This window comes from Megascapheus bottae, chromosome 2 (assembly GCF_031878675.1).
Source record: "Megascapheus bottae isolate mThoBot1 chromosome 2, mThoBot2.hap1, whole genome shotgun sequence".
In the NCBI taxonomy this organism is placed as follows: Eukaryota; Metazoa; Chordata; class Mammalia; order Rodentia; family Geomyidae; genus Megascapheus; species Megascapheus bottae.
The window spans coordinates 90,191,961-90,212,874 of record NC_143510.1 but is presented as its reverse complement, the minus strand read 5'-3'; the positions used below and the strand labels follow the sequence as shown (position 1 = coordinate 90,212,874).

The window sequence follows — 20,914 nt, the reverse complement described above, 5'->3', positions numbered from 1 at the left end:
AGGAGACGTCACATTGTTCTTTGGGTTTTTGTTGCCTGAACCTTTCTTCTTCCCTGATTACCTATTCTGTGTGTGTGTGTGTGCATGTGTGCGTGTGTGTGTGCATGTGTGTGTACTGAGATTTGAACATAGGACCTCACACTCTTGCTTTGTTGTGGCTGACACTTTACTACTTAAGCTATACCTCTACTTCTGACTTTTTGCTGGTGAATTAGAGCCTTCTGACCCAAATGGCTTTGAGCTGTGATCTTTAGATCTCAGCCTCCTGTGTAGCCAGGATTACAGGTGCAAGCCACTGGCACCCAGCCAGCTCTTCTTCTTTTTTTTTTTTTTTGTTTTTGGTCAGTTGTGGGGCTTGAACTCTGGGACTAGGTGCTGTACCTGAGCTCTTCAGCTCAAGGCTACCACTCTACCTCTGGAGCCACAGTCCCACTTTCTGCTTTTTAGCTTTTTAGTGATTAGTAAGACATAAGGGTCTCTTGTTCTCTAGTGTTCTTTAGTGTCCTGGTAGCTTTGAACTAGAATCCTCAAATCTCAGCCTCCTGAGTAGCTAGGATTACAGGTGTGAGACGTGTGAGCCACTGCACCCGGCTCCAGCTCCCCATTCTTAAGCATCTCTGTTGGCTCTTTTTTTTTTTTTTTTTTTTGCCAGTCCTGGGCTTGAGCTCAGGGCTTGAGCACTGTCCTTGGACTTTCTCAAGGCTAGAGCTCTACCACTTGAGCCTCAGCACCACTTCCAGCTTTTTCCTATGTACGTGGTACCAAGGAATCAAACCCAGGTCTTTGTGCATGCTAGGCAAGCACTCTACCACTAGGCCAAACTACCGGCCCTCCCTTTGCTCTTGTCATGCGCAGTCTGCATCTTCTCCTGTGGCCTCAAGGTGGCCTTGTCTGGCCTGGTGGCTTCAAACACCATCCGTATTGCAGCAATACCAGGCCTTCATCTTCCCTGGCCTCTCTCAGAGTTGGCCTCACTAGGAAGTCTGAGGCTCAGGTTGGTGAAGAGAGCCATTGACTCTTAGACTTATGTCTCACCTGGCTGACGGCAGCAGCTGCTATCTGGGCACCTTCTTTTTCTTCACCCCAGTCCCTACCCAGTAACAGCCTTCCCTGGGCATCCATCAGTGGGATCATATCCTGTGATGACCCTCCATGGAGATCCATCAATGGTGCCACTTCCTGCCTTACCCCCTACCTCCAGCAGCTCCTCCAGCTTAGTCTCTCATTTCAAATGTCTCACGTTTGGGATCATCTTCTCTCACGTTAAGGTACCTCGGTTCTGCTCTTGGTTCCCCCATGACTGTTGTCTCTCTGTCATCTCAAGGGACAGGCCTGGTAAAGAGAAGGCACTTACCAAAGGTTTCTGGACTTGATGACAATCATTTCCCCCTGGGCCTGCACTTGGCATGTGAATGGTGCTGTAGAAATGCCATCCCCCAAAGCACTGGTGGAACAGGTGCTTCTAAAGGACAGCTGTCACTCAGAGAGCCAGATGAATACATTACTCAGTGTTTGGACACTGCCTGTCATAACGCCTGCAACAAATTGACTGAGTTTTTACTGAAACACATAAAGCTTTCCAACTGTTATTTCAAGAACCAAGCTAAACGATTCTGTCTTCTACCCTGAGATAGAAATGATCCAAAACTCTGGAATCCTGAAAGTCACTGATGTTTTTTTTGTTGTTCTGGGACTTGAACTCTGGGCCTGGGCCCTGTCCCTGTGCTCTTCAGCTCAAGTCTAGTGCTCTACCACTTGAGCCACAGCTCCACTTCCAGTCTTCTGCTGGTTAATTGGAGATGAGTCTCATGGACCTTCATGCCCGGGCTGGATTTGAACTGCAATCCTCATATCTCAGGTTCCTGAGTAGCTAGGATTACAGGCTTGAGCCATCAACACCTGACTTAATGATTCTTTTTTTTTTTAAATGTATGTGCCATCACTAGGACTTGAATTCAGGGCCTTGCACTGCACTCTTGCTTATCTTTTTATTTCAAGGCTAGCACTCTACCATTTGAGCCACATCTCTACCTCTTGCTTTTTGGTTATTGTTTGGATCTAAAAGTCTCCTGGACTTTTCTGCCTGGGTTAGCTTTGACCTGTGATCCTTAGATCTCCTGTGTAGCTATGATTACAGGTATGAGTCACCAGTGCTTGGCTCCTGCTGAAGTTGTGTGTGTGTGTGTGTGTGTGTGTGTGTGTGTGTTGTTGTTGTTGTTGTTGTTGTGGTTGTTGTTGTTGTGCCAGTCCTAGGACTTGAATTTGGGGCCAAGGCACTGTCTCTGAGCTTTTTGCTCAAGGCCAGCACTCCATTGAGCTCCACTTCTGACCTTTTTGCTTGTTAACTGGAGATGTGTGCTTTCTGTCGTGGTGTTCATTTGCTAAAAACAAGAAACCCTTGAGCAGCATGTTCCTCTTGCCACCAATCTTGCTAACTTTGTTCTTTTTTTTCCTTGAAGTTTTATCTGACCACTGATAAAACCCTTTCTGTCAAGTTGAATGTAGAAGAAAACTGCAAATTACCGGGTGCTGCCAAAGGTGCGTTGAGTTCTGCAATGGGAATGGGTGGCTTCCAACTCAGTATTGAAACTTCCAAATTCTAGTTCCTTGGCTGTTTGCTTTTCTCTGGGATTTCTACCTAGTATTTTAAGAGAGTATGAAATTGTCTCTTTGGTTCCATCATCACTGGGTAAGCTCTATGATTGTGAAGAAGAGTACCAGCCTTAAGTGAAAAAGCTCAGAAACAGGGCTCAGGCCCTCAGTTCAAGCCTCACAACTGACTCAAAAAAAATAGCACAAAAGTCCGTGAGACTCTTTTTTTTTCTTTTCTTTTCTTTTTTTTTGCCAGTCCTGGGCTTGAGCTCAGGGCCTGAGCACTGTCCTTGGGTTTTCTCAAGGCTAGAGCTCTACCACTTGAGCCTCAGCACCACTTCTGGCTTTTTTCTATGTATGTGGTACCGAGGAATCGAACCCGGGTCTTCAAGCATGCTAGGCAAGCACTTTAACCACTAGGCCAAACTCCCTGCCCCTCCGTGAGACTCTTATATCCAATTAACCACCAGAAAACCAGAAATGGTGCTCTGCCTCAAAGTGGTAGAGTACTAGTCTTGAGCTGAAGAGCCCAGGGACAATGCCCAGGCCCAGAGTTCAAGCCCCATGACCGACAAAGATAAATAAATAAATGAAAGTTTCACAGACTTTTCTGCCCAGGCTGGCGTTGAACCATGATCCTCAGATTTCAGCCTCTTGAATGGTTAAGAATTATAGGCATGAGCCACCGGTGCCATGGAGTTCTTTCTTGCTTTCTTTCTTGTCTGTCATGAGGCTTGAACTCTGGCTCCAGGCACTGTCTTTGAACTCCTCACCTCACAGCTAGGGCTCTACAACTTTGAGCCACAGTGCTACTTCTGGTTTTCTAGTAGTTAGTTGGAGATAAGAGTCTCCAGGATTTCCTGCCCAGGCTGGCTTTCATAAATATTTTTTGTTGTGGTGGTTCTCAAACAGGGGTGGCTTTCTTCTACAAAGAGTTCTATCAGGGGGCCAGGAGTGTGGCCTAGTGGTAGAGTGTTTGTCTAGCATACATGAAGCCCTGGGTTCGATTCCTTAGTACCACATACATGGAGAAAGCAGGAAGTGGTGCTGTGGCTCAAGTGGTAGAATACTGCCTTGAGGAAAGCCCAAGGATAGTGCTGAGGCCCTGAGTCCAAGCCCCAGGGTGGGGGAGAGTTCTAATAGGGGCTGAGATTGTGGCCTGGTGGTAGATTGCCCACCTAGCATGCATAAAGCCCTAGGTTCAATTCCTCTGTACCATATACGTAGAAAAAAGCTGGAAGTGGTGCTGTGGCTCAAGTGGTAGAGCACTAGCCTTGAGAAAGCCCAAGACAGTGCTCAGGTCCTGAATTTAAGACCCAGGACTGAAAAAAGGACTGACAAAAAAAAGTCCTATCACTGGGCAACTGTGGTTTATATGGCTTATTCCTATAAACCTAGCTACTCTGAGATGAGGATTAGGGTTGGAAGCCAGGCAGGCTGTAGTAGTTATGTTGCTTCAACCATGTAGCAGGAAAAAAAAAATTTAGCAGGAAAAGGTAAGGGTGGCTGTTAGGCTACGCAGGTCAATCTCCCATGACAAAGAGCCACTTGTCCTCCTGGGGCCAGGACTAAACTTTGCTTTATTATACGATTTTGAAATTCTATCATGCATATATAACTTCATCTAAAAGTAAATACCTTAACCTGTGTCCTTTCCTGAATAAAGCAAAAGATTTGTGAGCATTTCAATCCCAACCTCTTCCATCTAGACTCTAATGGTACTTTGTTCTGTCATTTTTGGCCTGTCTGTCCTACTTAAAAATCCCACAATTAAATGACATTATTACTGTTTTTTATTACCATAAAATTTTATGATTGGTGTTAAATTACATTTTTAGGTTTCTGTTTATTGAAGAGTCACCTTTTTGAAATCATTTTTCTTCTTTCTGGAAAAGAATATACATGATGCATGAATTTATTTCTCTGTCTCTCCCCCTTCCACTTCTTCATTAGTTTTTTTTAATATATTTTTATTGTAATTAATAGAAGGGTTACATGATATTTGCCAGATAAATGGTGCATTAATTCCCATACATTGATACCCTTTCACATGTCTTGGTCCCCATTTCCCTTCCCCCCCCACCCCTCATCTTGCTTTCCCCCATTCCCTATCCACTTCTTCATTAGTTTTATCTTTTAATAACAGGTTTCTTAATAAACTCTTAGTAATTTTTGTTTTTCTCTTCAACTCAAGGCTAGTGCTCTACCACTTTGAGCCACAGCACCACTTCCAGTTTTCTAATGGCTAATTAGAGATTAATTAGAAACTCTCATAGACTTTCTGGCCTGGACTGGCTTCAAACCCTGATCGATCCTCAGATATCAGCCTCTTGATTACAGGTGTGAGCCACTGCACCTGGCTTTTGTCTTTGTTCTTGAAGGATAGTTTTGCTGGGTATAAAAGTCTAGATTGGGTTGGGCCGGGTGGCTCACACCTGTAATCCTAGCTACTCAGTAGGCAGAGATCTGAGGATCAAGGTTTAAAGCCAGCCCAGCACTAAAGAACAGGCACTAGGACCGGGAGTTTGGCCTAGTGATTAAAGTGCTTGTCTAGCATGCACAAAGGCCCAGGTTTGATTCCTTGGTACCACATACATAGAAAAAAGCCAGAAGTGGTGCTGAGGCTCAAGTGGTAGAGCTCTAGCCTTGAGAAAGTCCAAGGACAGTGCTCAGGCCCTGAGCTCAAGCCCAGGACTGGCAAAAAAAAAAAAGAACAGGCACTAAAGAACCTGAGACTCTTATCTCCAATTAACCCCTAGAAAACAGGAAGTGGGGCTATGGCCCAATGACATCCCCCCCCACACACACATACAAAGTCTGGATTGGGCCAGGAGTTTGGCCTAGTGGTAGAGTGCTTGATGGCATGCATGAAGACTGGGATTTGATTCTTTGATACCACATACATAGAAAAAGCCAGAGGTGGTGCTGTGGCTCAAGTGGTAGAGCTCTAGCCTTGAGAAAGCCCAAGGACTGTGCTCAGGCCCTGAGTTCAAGCCCTGGGACTGGGGGAGGGGGGAAAGGTCTAGATTAACATGTTTGTAGTACTGGAACTGAACCTGGGTCCTTATACCTACAAGGCAAGTGTTGCTCTGAATTCCACCTCCAGCTTTTGTTAACAGACATTTGCTTACTGTGCTTTGATGATTTTGTTCCATTGCTTTCTACCTTCCTTTGTTACCACTGAGAACTGCAGTTATTCTAATAAACTCTTTATAAATTATTTGTTGTTTCTCTGCTAGTCTTTAAACTATTGTCTTTTTTATTGTAATTAATAGAAGAGTTACATGATATTTGCCAGATAAATGGTGCCTTAATTCCCACACATTGATACCCTTTCACATGTCATGGTCCTCATTTCCCTTCCCCCCTCCCCCACCCTAAACTATTGTCTTTTGATCTCCTTCTCCAAAAACAAAAACAAAAAAAAAATGCTTCTATGCAAGAGCTTGATTGCTTTGCTCTCCTAATTGCAATCTCCCTTCTGTTGCTGCCTCAAATTTTGAGGCTCCTTCCTTATTCTGTGGTTACACTTTATCCTGTCAAGTTCTATAGTGTTAAAATTATGCTTACATTTCCTTTTCTTCATCAGTAAATGGGCAAGTTCTTGGAGACAGTTAATTTCTAGCATCCAAGCAAGGACATGATACATAGTAGGTGTTCATTAAATATTTGTTAGATCAACAGATAGACTGGTATATAAACAAACATGTGACCTCCATGTGTTTATCTAGCTGAAAAGCAAGTGAAATAATAGGATTTATGGTAGCTGTATCCTGTAGCATCTTGCAGTGATCCAACTGCATCCAGGTTTCTTCACTCACTAATGGCTGAGAATGACTTTTTCTTTTCCTTGTCATCACTGGCAAACTCTAATAATGACCTTTTTTGCTGTATCACATGGACAGGACTCCCTCGTAGTCCGACCCTACTCTTGAGGAAACCCACTCGAACAGTCAGGAGAATATCGGAAGCCAGACAATTTGCAAATATGTTTAAAGAGGCAAGTATTCATGACTGGAAATTTCATAGCAGAGGTGATTTAAAAGGAGAGCCAAGTGCTGGTGGCTTACTCCTGTAATCCTAGCTACTCAGGAGTCTGAGATCTGAGGATTATAGCTCAAAGCCAGCCTGGTTAGAAAAGTCTGAGTCTCTGTCTCTGTCTCTGTCTCTGTCTCTGTCTCTCTCTCTCTCTCTCTTAACCAGTCCTGGGGTTTGAACTCAGGGCCTGGGCACTGTCCCTGAGATTCTTTTGTTTAAGGCTAACACTCCATCACTTGTGCTATAGCTCCACTTCCAGCTTTTTCTGTGTATGTGGTATTGAGGAATCCAACCCAGGGCTTCATGCATTCTAGGCAAGCACTCTACCACTAGGCCAAACTCCCGTCCGCCCCCCCCCCCTTTTTTTTTTGTCAAGGCTGGTACCATTTAAGTCACCTCTCCACTTCCTAATACGGGGTCTCACTAACTTTTTGTGCAGAGTGGCCTCAAACCTTGATCCTCCCAGTTTCTATCTTCTATGTAGCTGGAATTAGAGGTATGAGTCACTGTGTCTGCCTTTTTTTTTTTTTTCCCTCCCGTTAATCATAGGGTTTGAACCCAGGACCTTGGGTGCTGTCCCTGAGCTTTTCTCTCTCAAAGCTAGTGCTATACTATTTTGAGCCACAGTTCTACTTCCAATTTTCTGGTAGTTAATTGAAGGTAAGAGACTCATGGGCCAGGAGTTTGGCCTAGTGGTAGAGTGCTTGCCTAGCATGCACAAAGACAGGGTTAGATTCCTCAGACAAAGCTGGAAGTGGTGCTGTGGCTCAAATGGTAGAGCTCTAGCCTTGAGAAAGCCCAAGGACAGTGCTCAGGCCCTGAGCTCAAGCCAGGACTGGAAAAATAAATACAATAATTTTTAAAAATACACTCATGGACTTTCCTGCCCTGGGTGAATTGAACTTCATTCCTCCAATCTCAGCTTACTCAGTAGCTAGGATTATAGCTGTGAACCACCCAGCCAGGCCTCTGTTTCTTAATATATGCTATTAACTTGGCAATATCTTTTCAAAATTCCTTCCCCTCAGTCCTGTCCTGCTCGCAGAAGTCCTGAGATGACCCATAGCCTCTACAACCTCTGTGGGAAGAGCCCACTGATCATGTACTTTCTTCTTAACTACTCTACCCTGGACCAACGTGGTCAGGACGTGCTGATAACCCGGAGGGAAAGGACTAAATTTCTCCTATATCCTTGGCCCCTTTCTCTCTCCCCAGGATCAGGAGTTGGGGGAGCATGCAGGCTTTTGTGCAAAGCCTGGCACAGTGACTGCTCATCTATTTGACCCTTAGGCAGAAGCTTGCTTATCTTAGCTTTACATATAGGCCCAGATATGGCTGAGAGATGATGAGGTAGCCAAATTTCCCCAGGTGAACCAGGTACCTATGGGATTTAAGGATCGAGAGGGAAAGTTCATGAGACTTGTGTGTGTGTGTGTGTGTGTGTGTGTGTGTGTCGGTCTTGGGGCTTGAACTGTGGGCCTGGGTGCTGTCCCTGAGCTCTTCAGCTCAAGGCTACCACCCTACCCCTGGAACCACAGCCCCACTTCCGATTTTCTAGTGATTAATTGGGTATAAGAGTCTCTTGGTCTTTAGTGCCTATCTCTTGGTCTTTAGTGCCCAGGCTGGCTTTGAACTTTGAGCCTCAGATCTCAGCCTCCAGACTAGCTAAGATTACAGGTGTGAACCACTGCCATGAGCTTTTCTCCAGCAAAATGCTGAAAGTGGAGCTATGGCTCAAATGGTAGAGTGCCAGTCTCAAGTAGAAAAAGTTAAGCAGGGCCTGGAGTGTGGCCCAGTGGTAGAGTGCTTGCCTAGCATGCACTGAGAACCGGGTTCTCATTTCCTCAGTACCACATATATAAAAGGCCAGAAGTGGTACTGTGGCTCAAGTGGTAAAGTGCTAGTCTTGAGAAAGCCCAAAGTCAATGCTCAGGCTCTGAGCTCAAGCCCAGGACTGGCAAAAAAAAAGAAAAAAGAAAAAAAGAAAGAAAAACTTAAGCAAGATCAGGAATTCAAGCCTCAAGCCTCAGTACACACACACACACACACAAACTCACACAGTTTCCTTAAGTATACAAGCTCTTTTTTCTCTCCACCAGAATGAATGGCTATGTAGGCACTTTCTTTTTTTCTGGTTCTGAAGCTTGAACTCAGGACCTAGCCTTTATCCTTGAGCCTCTGTGTGCTCAAGGCTAGCACTCTACTACTTGAACCACTCCTTCCAGCATTTTATGTTTATGTGATCCTAAGGAATCAAACCCAGGGTCTCATTCATGCTAGGCAAGCACTCTACAATTAAGCCAGCCCTCCATAGTTGCTCTTTCTTTCCCAGATGCAAACTGACCCTGTAGTGTGTACTGGCCGGTGATCAACTGTCCATGTTTCTCTCTCCCTCCCTCCCTCCTTCCTTCTCCCCTTCCTCCCTCTCTCTAATGTCATCCTCACATGGCCTCCAAGATTTGACACACAACATGCGTTTTGTACCCAAACTGGTGTTCATGTCCTCTGTCTTAGCAGTTTTCCATCACAGTCAATCAGAACATGGACTCTATTTGGAATCAAATAGATCTCATGTTTTAGTACCAGCACCACCACCCACCAGCCAAGTGATTTGAGATATGTTCCAGCTCCTCTCTGGGCCTCATTTTTTCCCCCAGTCTGTAAAACTGGGATTAAAATGAAATAGCACTTCGTGGAGTTGTTAGGCAGTTGAGAGGTGCAGTAGTAGGAAGGGCTCCACACACAGCTGGCATGTGACAGGTCTGGTGTGGGACATAGTGCTTTTGGCTCCTTATCCCAGGAGCCTTTGCAAGGATTTAAGACTTTCCCTAGAAAGCTTCATGTCCATCAACTAAGTTATATGTCCATAGAAAGGATGAGAACACCAATGTGTGCTGCGACCCTGTGACGGTTTCCCACATATCACTCCTTGTTCTACATGTTAGTGTGATAAAGTGGATCACATCTCTCTGGGGGCGCATTGCCCCACAGCTGAGTTCTGGCGTAGCAGCTCATGGCCTGAGGATCTCATGAGTGCAGCCTAATCTCCAACTCGACAGCTTTTGTTTTTGTTGGTCCTAGGATTTGAACACAGTACTTCATGCTTGCTCAACGTAATTGCTCATGGTTGGTGTTCTACAATGTTTCAGACCTACTTTTTGCTGATTTTTTTGTCCCTCAGCTTACTTGCTTATGGCTGGTGCTCTACCAATTGGACCATGCCTTCAGACCTGCCTTTGCTGGGTTTTGGGGTTTTTTTTTTGCCAGTCCTGGGGCTAGACATTGTCCTCGAGCTTTCTCAAGGTTAGTGCTCTACCAATTGAGTCATAGAACCACTTCTGGCTTTTTTTGTGTGTATGTAGTACTGAGGAATCAAACCAGGGCTTCATGCATGCTAGGCTATCACCCTACCACTAGGCCACACTCCCAGCCCCCCCCTTTTTTGAGATGGAGACTTGTGGACTTTTCTGCCTGGGTTGACTTTGAACTGTGATCTTTGGGCTGTCCACTTCCTGAGTGGCTAGGCACTGGTGACTACATTTTCAGCTCCATATGTCTTAGTTTATTCCCTACTAAAATAAGGATTGTTATAAAAATTGATGGTATTGTAATTATGACACACCTGATGCTAAACAACTGTTACCATCATCACCATTAGCATCACCTGAAGTCAGTACATTACACCTCTAATGATAAGACAAGGAAATGGGTCTAAAGAGGATAACATAGCTTGTTGGATGTTCCTCAAATGTAGCTGAGATCTGCCAATAGAGAAGGGGGGAAGGGAGGCTGGAGGGAGGACGAAGCTGACATACAAACTTGAGATGGAGAATGAGGCCTTACACCTGAAAGGAGAGGAACTGGGTCCCTTCCTGGTCGCCCTGGTGGTAATGAAACTCTAAGACATTCTCCAGAAGTATCTCATAGCTCCCTGCTATTCACAGGAGTAGGGGAAGATTTTATGGCAGATGTGTACCTGTCTAGCTACAGACTGGACATCCCTTCTGTGGCTAACTAGCAGAGGGCCATTGCTTGCTTGGATTGCAGGTATATTCTGCAGAATCTTCAGAAAGAAACACTGGGCCTTTCCCTGTGAAGTAGGAAAAGGCCAGTAAAAGCAAGGGGCCAGCACTGCCCGGTGTTCTGGGACTTTCCTTGACAATAGAATTCACTGACTCTACTCCAACTTACGCCAACATCATCAACCAGACCTTGAACAACATGAAGAAGAGAAAGGAGAAACTCTACAAGCTCAACAAGCTGCACTTGGAGGAATGGAATTATTTTGATAGTTACTTACAGGAACAGCAAGACAACTTCCAGAGGTACAAAGACTGCGGGGGGCTGGGATGTAGCTCAGTGGCAAAGCGCTTGCCTAGCAAGTGCAATGTCCTGGATTCGATCCCTAGTACCAAAAAAGAAAAAAAAAAATACAGTTAAAACAACAACAAAAGGCTCTGGGGGAAGAGTGATTGTTTCTCATTTGTCTATTGCCACTGTCATTTTAAGGGTTTTGGCTTTTGTGGTGCCATTCCTGGGGCTTGAACTCAGGGCCTGGACAAGGTCCCTGAGCTCCTTTTGCTCAAGGTTAGCTCCAACTTGTTGGTGATTGACTGGAGACAAGAGTCTTAAAGACTTTCCTGCCTGGGCTGGCTTCGAAGTGTGATCCTCAGATCTCAGCCTCCCTCCTGAGTAGCTAAGATTACAGGCATGAGCTACTGGTACCTGGCAAATGCCAGCTCTTTTACATCTCCCTATAATGCCAGAGAAGCATATGACAGCATCTTTTTTTATTTTTCTTTTTGAGATAAGGTCCCTCTGTATTGTCCAGGGTGGTCTCCAAACTCATAGATTCAAGCAACCCTCTTGCCTCAGCCTCCTTAAGTAGCTGGAATTATAGGCACACTACATCTACCTGATGACAGCATCTTAATTCACATTATATATATTTATATATAATGAGAATTATATACTAGTTTATGTATATATGTAATATATACATTAATTGCTATTTTTGCCTACCTTACATACTTGTAATTGCCATCTCCCTAAAATAAATGTCTACATTTGGCCATATTTCCAAAGTCAGCTGAATTCATATCCAGTTCAACCTTCCCATTGTGTGCCCCTAAGTCACATGAGCACAGACCACCAAGCATTCTTCTATAGCAGCAGTAGCCAATGTTCATTAATCCTTTCTCTGGAATTTGTTTATGGTCCTGAGTACAGGCACACTTCCTATCCTTTCTCCATTCCCCAGGGGTCTGAGATGAGTGACCAAGTCACTGCAGGGTCACAGCTCTGTTCCTTGGGTGGCTCTTAACTAACTGATGAATGGACTTGTAAAAATGTGCTGAGAAGACTAAACTGACTCTTTTCCATCTTCATCTTCCCTTGTCCCATCCAGGCAGGTGAAGGAAATTGATAAAATAGAAACAGATAAAAAGAAGGCTAACCTCATGCTCATCCCGCCCTCCCCCAGTCAAGAGGTACTCGACAAGAAAGTCAAAGGAAAACAGCAAGAAATGGATGTTTTTTCAAGATTGGCTCAAACCAGAACCACAGAGAAAGTTCATGGGGGAAGAGTGTAAGAATTCACAACAGTGGCTGGGAGTGTAGCCTAGCAGTAGAGTGCTTGTCTAGCATGTACGAAGCCCTAGTTGGGATCCTCAAGACCATATACATAGAAAAAGCCAGAAGTGGTGCTATGACTCAAATGGTAGAGCACTAGCCATGAGAAAGCTTAAGAACACTGTTCTGGCCCTGAATTCAAGCCACAGGATTGGCAAAAAAAAAAAAAAAAGATTTCATATAAAGGCCCCCCGGGAAGCCTGTCTTGGGATTCCTTCCCGGTTGTGTTTCCATTCCTCCACTGTGGTCAGGAGGCTTTCATGGACCTGGTCTTTCTTCAGCTCCACACTGGGCTCTGTGCCCTATGAATATGCTAACTGGAGTTTCTTGGTTGCAAGCAACAACATAGTGAGCACAAAGTGAATCTTGTGCTTCAGGGACTTCTAAAGGATCTGTGGGGTGTATGTGTGTGTGTGCGCGCACACATGCGTGCGTGCGTGCCATGGGCTTGAACTAGGCCTGGGCGTTGTCCCTGAACTCTTCGGCTCAATCAAGGCTACCACCCTACCCTTGATCCCATTTTCTAGAGGTTAATTGGAGATAAGAATTTCAGGTCCTTTTGTGCCTGGGCCGGCTTTGAACTTTGATTCTCAGATCTCAGCCTTCTTAGTAGCTAGGATTACAGGCATGAGCCACCGTGTCCTCCCCCCCCCTCCCGCAGGATCTGTGATGTTTTTGTCCTCTTTCTCCTTCGGTTGTCATTCCCTCTGGGTGCTAGCTCCTTTTTTCCAGATGCCTTTGCCCTCAGAGCCCCACACAACCCCAATTCTGTGTCTTTACAGCGCTTGACCAAAAAGGAAGAGACTTTCTGTCTTTAGCACCTGCCAGCTTCATAATCTGATGGCTCTGCTTGGTCCCTCCCCTACCCATTCTGTCTGGACCAACAAGTTCTGGCAAAAGCAAGGCTATGATTAGCCAGGCCTTTGTGTGTCTGCAGCCAGAAGGTGGCCAGGAGAGCCAGTGACACGAGGTGGAATAGGTGAAGAGCCATCAGCTGTCTCTTTCATCTAACCCTTAAATACAGCTCAGTCACTCCTTCCTCCAGTAAGGTCTCCCTGACTGCCCTACTCAAGAAGACCCACTGTGCCTTGTCTCTGATCTCATCCTCCAGAATAGAGTCTAGATTTGTTTGTTCATTTGCTGAGATTGTAGGTTTGTCTTGAAGATCAGGACCTCATTCTGAATGACTATGATTCCAAGGCTTAGTCCAGTGCCTGGATGCCCCACTTTCAAAGTTCCAGCAAAATTATTACTACTGTTGTTTTTTTTTTTTAATTTTTATTTTTTGCTGGTCCTAGAACTCAAACTCTGGGCTTGGGTACTGTCCCTGAGCTCCTTTTTGTTCAAGGTTAGTCCTATACCACTTGAGCCACAGGGTTACTACCAGCTTTTTCTGTGATTATTTAGAGATAAGAGTCTCACTGACTTTCCTGCCTGGGTTTGGCTTCTGAGATCCTTAGATCTCAGCTTCCTGAGTAGCTAGAATTACAGGCATGAGCCAGAAGTGCCTGGCTTCAGGGACATTTCGTAAAGAAATAGCACAGAAGTGTTGAACTGATTGTGTTGCTGTCCTGTTCCCCCTCCACAGGAAGGAAAAGGGAGAGTCGAAAAGAGAAGAGAAGTTGGAATCTCAGTCTCCATTGTCATTTCACAGCCATGAAGAGCTCAATTCCTTGGGCCCAGAAAGCCCCTCAGAAATCTACAATGCTGCTACCAGGTTTGAGAAAACACCGTTTTATTTAGAATATTACTCATAGCTGAATGTGGTGGCTCAAGCCTGAAATCTTGGCTACTGGGGAGATGGAGATTCAGGGGTCCTGGTTTGAGACCAGGATTACATGTGACTCTGTCTCAACCACTGGCTGGGAATAGTGGTATGGCTTGTCATTCTCAGAGACGGGAAGAACAAGTAGAAAGACTGAAGCTGAGGCCAGCTGAGGCATAAAGTAAGGTGTTACCTCAAAAATAACCAATCTAGCTAGGTGCAGTGGCTTACACCTGTAATCCTAGCTACTCAGGAATCTGATATCTGAGGATCAAGGTTCAAAACCAGCCTGGGCACAAAAGGACCTGAGACTCTTATCTCCAATTAACCTCTAGAAAATGGGAAGTAGGGTTTGGCTCCAGGATAGGGTTGTAGCTGAATCTCAGGGACAGCACCCAGAACCAGACTTCAAGCCCCATGACTGACAAAACCCCCCAAAAATCAATGTAGACCTTAGCCAGAACTTTCAAAGTCACACATCCTCAGAAGCTGGCCTGTTAGTGGTGCTGTGGATCTGAAATAGTGACTTGTATTACTTATTTAATATTTATTTATTTGCCAGTCCTGGGTTTTGAACTCAGGGCCTGGGCACTGTCACTCAGCTTCTTTTGCTCAAGGCTAGCACTCTACCACTTGAGCCACAGCACCACTTCTGGCTTTTTCTGTTTATGTGGTACTGCAGAATCAAACCCAGGGTTTCATGCATGCTAGACAAGCACCCTACCACTAAGCTACATTCCTAGCCTTTGTTTTTTTTATATATGCATCACAACTCACCTCCAAACTCTCGGCTAGTTGTATAAATGTCTATCTCATCCAGTATGGAGCTGGTCAGTTCTCAGCATTCTGGCTTGCTGTACTGTACTCTGGTTGCTTACATAATCTCAATCATCCTGGGTGTCTGATCTGTTTCTGTTTGTGTCCTTTTACCTCTACAGAGGAGCAGAGAAAGCCAAGAAGCTGAAAGCCCTGAACAAGAAGGACCCTTCCATCCTCAGCCTCTCCTCCTGCACCTCACATGAATGAATCTCCTCCAAGAACCAAGAAGGGCTTTCTTTGTAAGAGGAGCCTGCTGTGTTGTCTGATGTCATCTCAAAACAGAAACAACAAAACAAAAAAGTAATACTGCTTTAGGGACAAGTGCAGTCACTCCCAGTCCCTAAGACTGGGGCATATTAAAGTTCACTCCTAGTGTGAGCCAAAGGTAGGATTTTATATTTTTCAGCACTTGAGTTTTGAACCTAGAACCTTGTACTTGCAAGGCAGATACTCAGCCACGTAAGCCACAACCCATCACTTTGCCTTTTAAATTTGTTTTAAAAGAGAAAGTCTTAGCGGGTACGGTGGCTCATGCCTGTAATCCTAGCTACTCAGGAGACTGAGAGCTGAGGATCAAGGTTCAAAGCCAGCCTGGGCACAAAAGGACCTGAGACTCTCATTTCTAGTTCACCTCTAGAAAATGGGAAGTGGGGCTTGGCTCAAGGGTAGGGTGGTAGCTTTGAGCTGAAGAGCTCAGGGACAGTGTCCAGGTAGAGATCAAGCCCCATGACCCACAAAAAGAGAGAGAGAGAGAGACAGAAAGACAGACAGACAGACAGAGACAGAGAGAGAGAAAGAGAAAGTCTTACAAAGCATGGTGGCTCAAGCCTCTAATACTAGCTATTCAGGAGGCTGAGATCTGAGGATCAGGGTTCAAGGCCAGACCAAGCACTACCATGAGACTCTTATTGCCAATTAATCACTAGAAAATCAGAAGTGGGCTGTAGATCATGGGGTAGGGTAGTAACCTTGAGCTGAAGAGGTCAGGGACAATGCCCAGGCCCAGGGGTGGAGCAGAAGAGCTCAGGGACAGTGCCCAGGTGTGGGGAGCCAGAGTGGCCGACAAGACGGCGCCTGTCCCCTGCCTCGCTCATTGTATACAAATTTCTTAGTTCCCCTTAGTTGGTGTGTGAGTGCAGAGCCTTTGCTCGCTCCGCTGAGTCTGCGCGTATGACGTCAGAGGCCTGACCAATCCCGAGTTTTAAAATGATCCTAGCAACACAGCAGCCAATGGAAAAAGTCCCGCGTTCTTTGATTGTTTATAAGCAGCTGCATTTCCCTGCCCCTCGCCCCTCCGCTTCAGCTTTCCCTTTAAACGAGTTGCTCTTCATTAAAAGCGTGATCCGAGAAGGATCCTCGGGTGGTGTCCGTTCTTCCCTGCTGGTCAGGGGTGCCGGGCGCCGCAACTGGTGCCGAAAACCCGGGACCTGCGGAGGGGCCAAAGAGGATCCAGAACTTGACACGTGAAGAGGACTCCTTCTAGGTATGTTGTTCTGAGAAGTTCCTGTCTGGGTGCTTGTTATCCTTCTTCCTCTGTGGTTTGTGTTAACTCGGTCTTTAAACATCAGTATGGGTAACTCTTCAGGAAGTGTGTGCCGTATAAGGGACTTCTGTGCCCCCTTACAGGCCCTTCTTAAACAGCGTGGGCTGAGAATTTCCCGCGGCACAATACATAGAGTGTTAACAGATATTGAGATACACGCCCCATGGTTTGCGGAGTCTGGAGATCTCTCACTGGCCTGTTGGGATATATTAGGCCAGGACCTGGATAGAGCTCTAGAAAAGGGAGGGGTCTCCCGCGCCACGTTGCCCATATGGAGAATGGTGCGCGCTTGTTTGGAGGAGGGCAGAAATACTGATATTATTAAAGAAGGGAGGAAGGTATTAATTAAGCACCAGGATAGTCTCTCGGAGTCATCATACAAGGAAGGAGGGACCACCAAGAGTGGGGTAAAATGTAAGAGAAAACAAAAGAATGGAATTGAGGGACTGCAGCCCTCACAAAGTACAGTGCAGGAGGAGGAGAGAAGAGAAAAGAAAAAACAGGAGGGACCAAGGAGCTCCCTCTATCAGGATGCAGGAGAGTCAGATCAAAGCACAGAAAATGAGGGGGAAGGGCCCCCGGAGGTGCTAAGTTCAAATGAAGAGGAGGAGTTAGAGGAACAGACTGCCGAGTATGAGGCTGACAGATACAGCCCCAGGGGAGGATTTGGTGCAGACAATGGCCAGGCCCGACCTGCCCCCTCTGCCCCACCCCCCTACGTCCCAAAGGGAAGTTCCTTTATCAAAGCCCGCACCTGGTCTCGATTGGCCTCTGCTTTTCCTGTTTTTGAAGATTCCACTACTGGACAGAGAGTTTATGAGCCAGTTTCCTACAAAGCTTTAAAGGATCTCATGGCCGCTGTACAAAATTATGGCCATTCTGCAAATTACACCATTGCACTGGTTCGTCGATTGCAGACCACCAGCATGACTCCAACGGACTGGTATGAGGTTGGACGTTCTTGCCTGACGCATGGCCAGTACCTTGATTATTGTGCTTCCGCAGCAGATTTGGCCGCTGCCAGACATAGGGAGAATGCACTGGCGGGCCGTCCTCACTGGTCAGCTGAAATGTTATTAGGAAAAGGCCCTTATGCAGCGGACCAGACTGGGTATCCTAACGAAGTCTATCAACAAATTAATAATATTTTTTACAGGGCTTGGAAGTCCCTTGCCAGTCGGGGGGAGCGCCGTGGTAACCTTACTAAAGTTGTTCAAAAACCTACCGAGCCTTTTACAGACTTTGTTGGGCGAGTCCTAGAGACCGCAGATAAATTATTTGGGGACCTAGAGGATCACATGCTTTTTATCCAACAAATTATTTTTGAACAAAGCCTCCCTGAATGCCAAAAGGCTATTATTCCTATAAAAGATAAGCCCTTACAGGATTGGATTAGGGCCTGCCGGGAGGTGGGAGCCCCTGTGAGCTTGGATAAAATTGTTGCTGCAGTAGCTGAGACCACTAGAATTAATTCAGGACTATGCTTCAACTGTCAAAAGCCAGGACATTTTAAGAAGCAATGTCCCAATTTAAAATATTCAAAGCAGAGGCCCCCTCGCGAACCGGGACTTTGTCCACAATGTAAAAAAGGAAAACATTGGGCAAATGAGTGCAGATCAGTTAAAGATGTGAATGGACAGCTTATCCCACAACCTCAGGCCTTGGAGCCAAAAAACGGGTGGAGGGGCCCGCTGCCCCAGGGCCCGCAAAATCAGGGGATTCGGTGCCAGGAAACTTATCAGAGGCTCTCACCTCATCTCCAACAGCCATTTGTTCCCGCAGAGCAACCGCAGGATCTACAGGGCTGGACCTCCGTGCCACCGCAGGAGTGGTCATAACGGAGGACATGGGGGCTCAACTCATAACTACTGACCTAATGGGCCCCCTCCCTGAAAATATGGTGGGAATAGTGTTGGGACGTGCTTCCAATACTATGAAAGGCCTTGTAGTGTTCCCTGGAGTTGTTGACCCTAATTACAGGGGAGCCATCCAAGTCCTCTGTTCAGTCTCTCGAGGGGTCATTTCAGTGGCTCCTGGAGATCGAGTTGCTCAATTAATTTTAGTGCCTTCCCATCATCAAGTTTCCCCGGTGCAAGAAAAGGAAAGAAGTTTAAGTACCTCAGGAACAGACCTTGTCTGCTTGTCCATGGCCTTAAATAACCGTCCCATGTTAACATTAACAATTGAAGGAAGGACCTTTAATGGTCTGGTGGACACGGGAGCGGACCGGAGTATCGTCCAAATAACTCAGTGGCCAAAGACATGGCCCCTACAATTCTCTTCACAAACCCTGCAAGGTTTAGGTTATGCAGATACTCCTCGGGTCAGCGCAAAACAGTTGACCTGGTCCACAAAGGAGGGTCAAAAAGGAAAATTTCAGCCGTTTGTCCTCCAGGTCCCAGTTAATTTGTGGGGCCGGGATATCCAACAGCAAATGGGTTTAATTCTAACTACTGATTATTCTTCAACGGCACAGACTATATTGAAAAATCAGGGCTTTGTCCCTACTGGTGGGTTAGGAAAATATTTACAGGGCCGGCATGCCCCTGTGGAGCCAGTAGCCAATAGAGATAAGCAAGGTTTGGGTTTTTCTTGGGGGTCACTGAAAATTTAGCCTCTGCCAGTCCAACACCCATACCCTGGTTAACAAATAAAGCGGTGTGGGTGCCTCAGTGGCCCCTGTCCCAAGAAAAACTGGAGGCTATAACTCAATTGGTACAGGAACAACTAAGGTTTGGACATGTGGAGCCTTCTGTTTCTCCATGGAATACCCCTATTTTTGTTATTAAAAAGGCCTCAGGCAAGTGGAGATTATTACATGATCTCAGAGCCATTAATGCTCAAATGCAAATATTAGGGTCAGTCCAACGCGGCCTCCCACTGCTTTCTGCCTTGCCTCAAAAGTGGCCCATTATATCTATTGATATTAAGGACTGTTTCTTTTCTATTCCTTTGCATCCCAGGGATAGAGAACGTTTTGCCTTTACCCTGCCTTCTGTTAATCATGAACAACCTGATGCGCGATTTCAGTGGAGGGTTCTTCCACAAGGAATGGCTAATAGCCCTACAATATGCCAACTATATGTTGACACAGTTCTTTTCCCTGTGAGACAGCAATTTCCCATTGTTAGAATTCTTCATTATATGGATGATATTCTAATAGCTGCCCCTGAGCAGAATATCCTTTTTCAAGTATTTAGTAAATTGTCTAAACTTCTTGCAAAGGCAGGCTTAAACTTGGCACCAGAAAAGGTGCAATTTTCAGAAAAGGTTCAGTTTTTAGGTTCCATAATTTCTCCCATAGCTGTGACACCCCAAAAGGTCGTCTTGAAAACAAATCATTTGCATACCCTTCATGATTTTCAAAAATTAATGGGGGACGTAAATTGGGTCCGAAATTTTCTTAATGTCCCTCGCTCTGAATTGTTGCCCCTCTTTTCCTTATTGGGGGGAGACCCAGATGTTACTTCACCTAGAAAATTGACTGTTCAGGCTAAGAGTTCCATTCAGCGTCTTGAACAGGCCATAGAAAATGCACAACTCTTGCGTGTAAATCCATCAGCGCCAATCTTATTGTGCATATTTAAAACAAAAAATTATCCTACAGGAGTATTATGGCAAGAAGGCCCATTGTTATGGTTGCATGGAAATTCTTATGGCTTAAAAACTATTCAGTATTTTCCAGAATTAGTTGCTTTGCTAGCTCTTACAGGTTGCAAGGCGTGTTTGACTCACTTTGCAAAATTTCCTGACAAATTAATTATTCCTTATACCCGGCAACAAGTACAAATATTGGCTGCCTCTGTTGACTGGTGGGCAGTTTTGGTGTGCTCCTTTCCAAATATAATTGACAATCATTATCCCAAACATCCACTGCTGAATTTTGTGCGTGAAGATTGGGTGTATTTCCCCAAAGTTACGAAAAAACTGCCTCTGAGTAATGCCCTATGTAGTTCAAGGAAAAGAGCCAGTAACTTTAAATTTTCAACCAGAAACTCCACAAGTAGTTGAATGTCTAACAGTTTTAGAAGTATTCAGGAAATTTCCTGAGCCTTTTAACCTATATTCTGATTCACAATATGTAGTTAATGCAGTGGCATCCCTGGAAGTCGCAGCCTCCATAAAAGGTAGCAGTACAGTTTCAAATATATTATCCCAACTTCAGAGTTTAATTTTACAAAGGAAAAATCCTTTTTTCATTGGTCATATTCGGGCACATACTGGCTTGCCTGGTCCCATGTCAGAGGCCAATGCCCTAGTGGATTTGACTGCCAGAGCCCTGGTGGGCCTTTCCCATAATTCTGTTCAATTAGCACGAGATTTTCATCAACTTTATCATGTTTCTGCAAAAACCCTTCGTTATAAGTTTTCCATTTCACGCCAACAGGCTAGAGAAATTGTTAAAGCTTGTCAATCTTGTGTAGTATATCACCCCTCTTTCATAATTGGAGTTAATCCTAGAGGCCTTTGCTCTAATGCCTTATGGCAAATGGATGTTACTCACGTGCCTGAATTTGGCAGGACAA

The 20,914-nt window shown here is 45.4% G+C and overlaps 1 protein-coding gene across 1 annotated transcript in view; it reads left to right on the top strand.

Annotated features, from left to right (window-relative positions):
- Positions 1–15,586, top strand: part of Fam227a (family with sequence similarity 227 member A) — a 47,327-nt gene extending 31,741 nt beyond the window's left edge. The window contains exons 12-18 of the mRNA XM_090328727.1: positions 2,460–2,538; positions 6,498–6,592; positions 7,659–7,815; positions 10,802–10,955; positions 12,038–12,217; positions 13,850–13,978; positions 14,965–15,586. Of these exons, the coding sequence (XP_090184853.1) occupies positions 2,460–2,538; positions 6,498–6,592; positions 7,659–7,815; positions 10,802–10,955; positions 12,038–12,217; positions 13,850–13,978; positions 14,965–15,052 (882 nt within the window). The 3' untranslated portion in view covers positions 15,053–15,586. The remainder of the gene's footprint in view (positions 1–2,459; positions 2,539–6,497; positions 6,593–7,658; positions 7,816–10,801; positions 10,956–12,037; positions 12,218–13,849; positions 13,979–14,964) is intronic.
- The last annotated feature ends 5,328 nt before the right edge of the window (positions 15,587–20,914 follow it).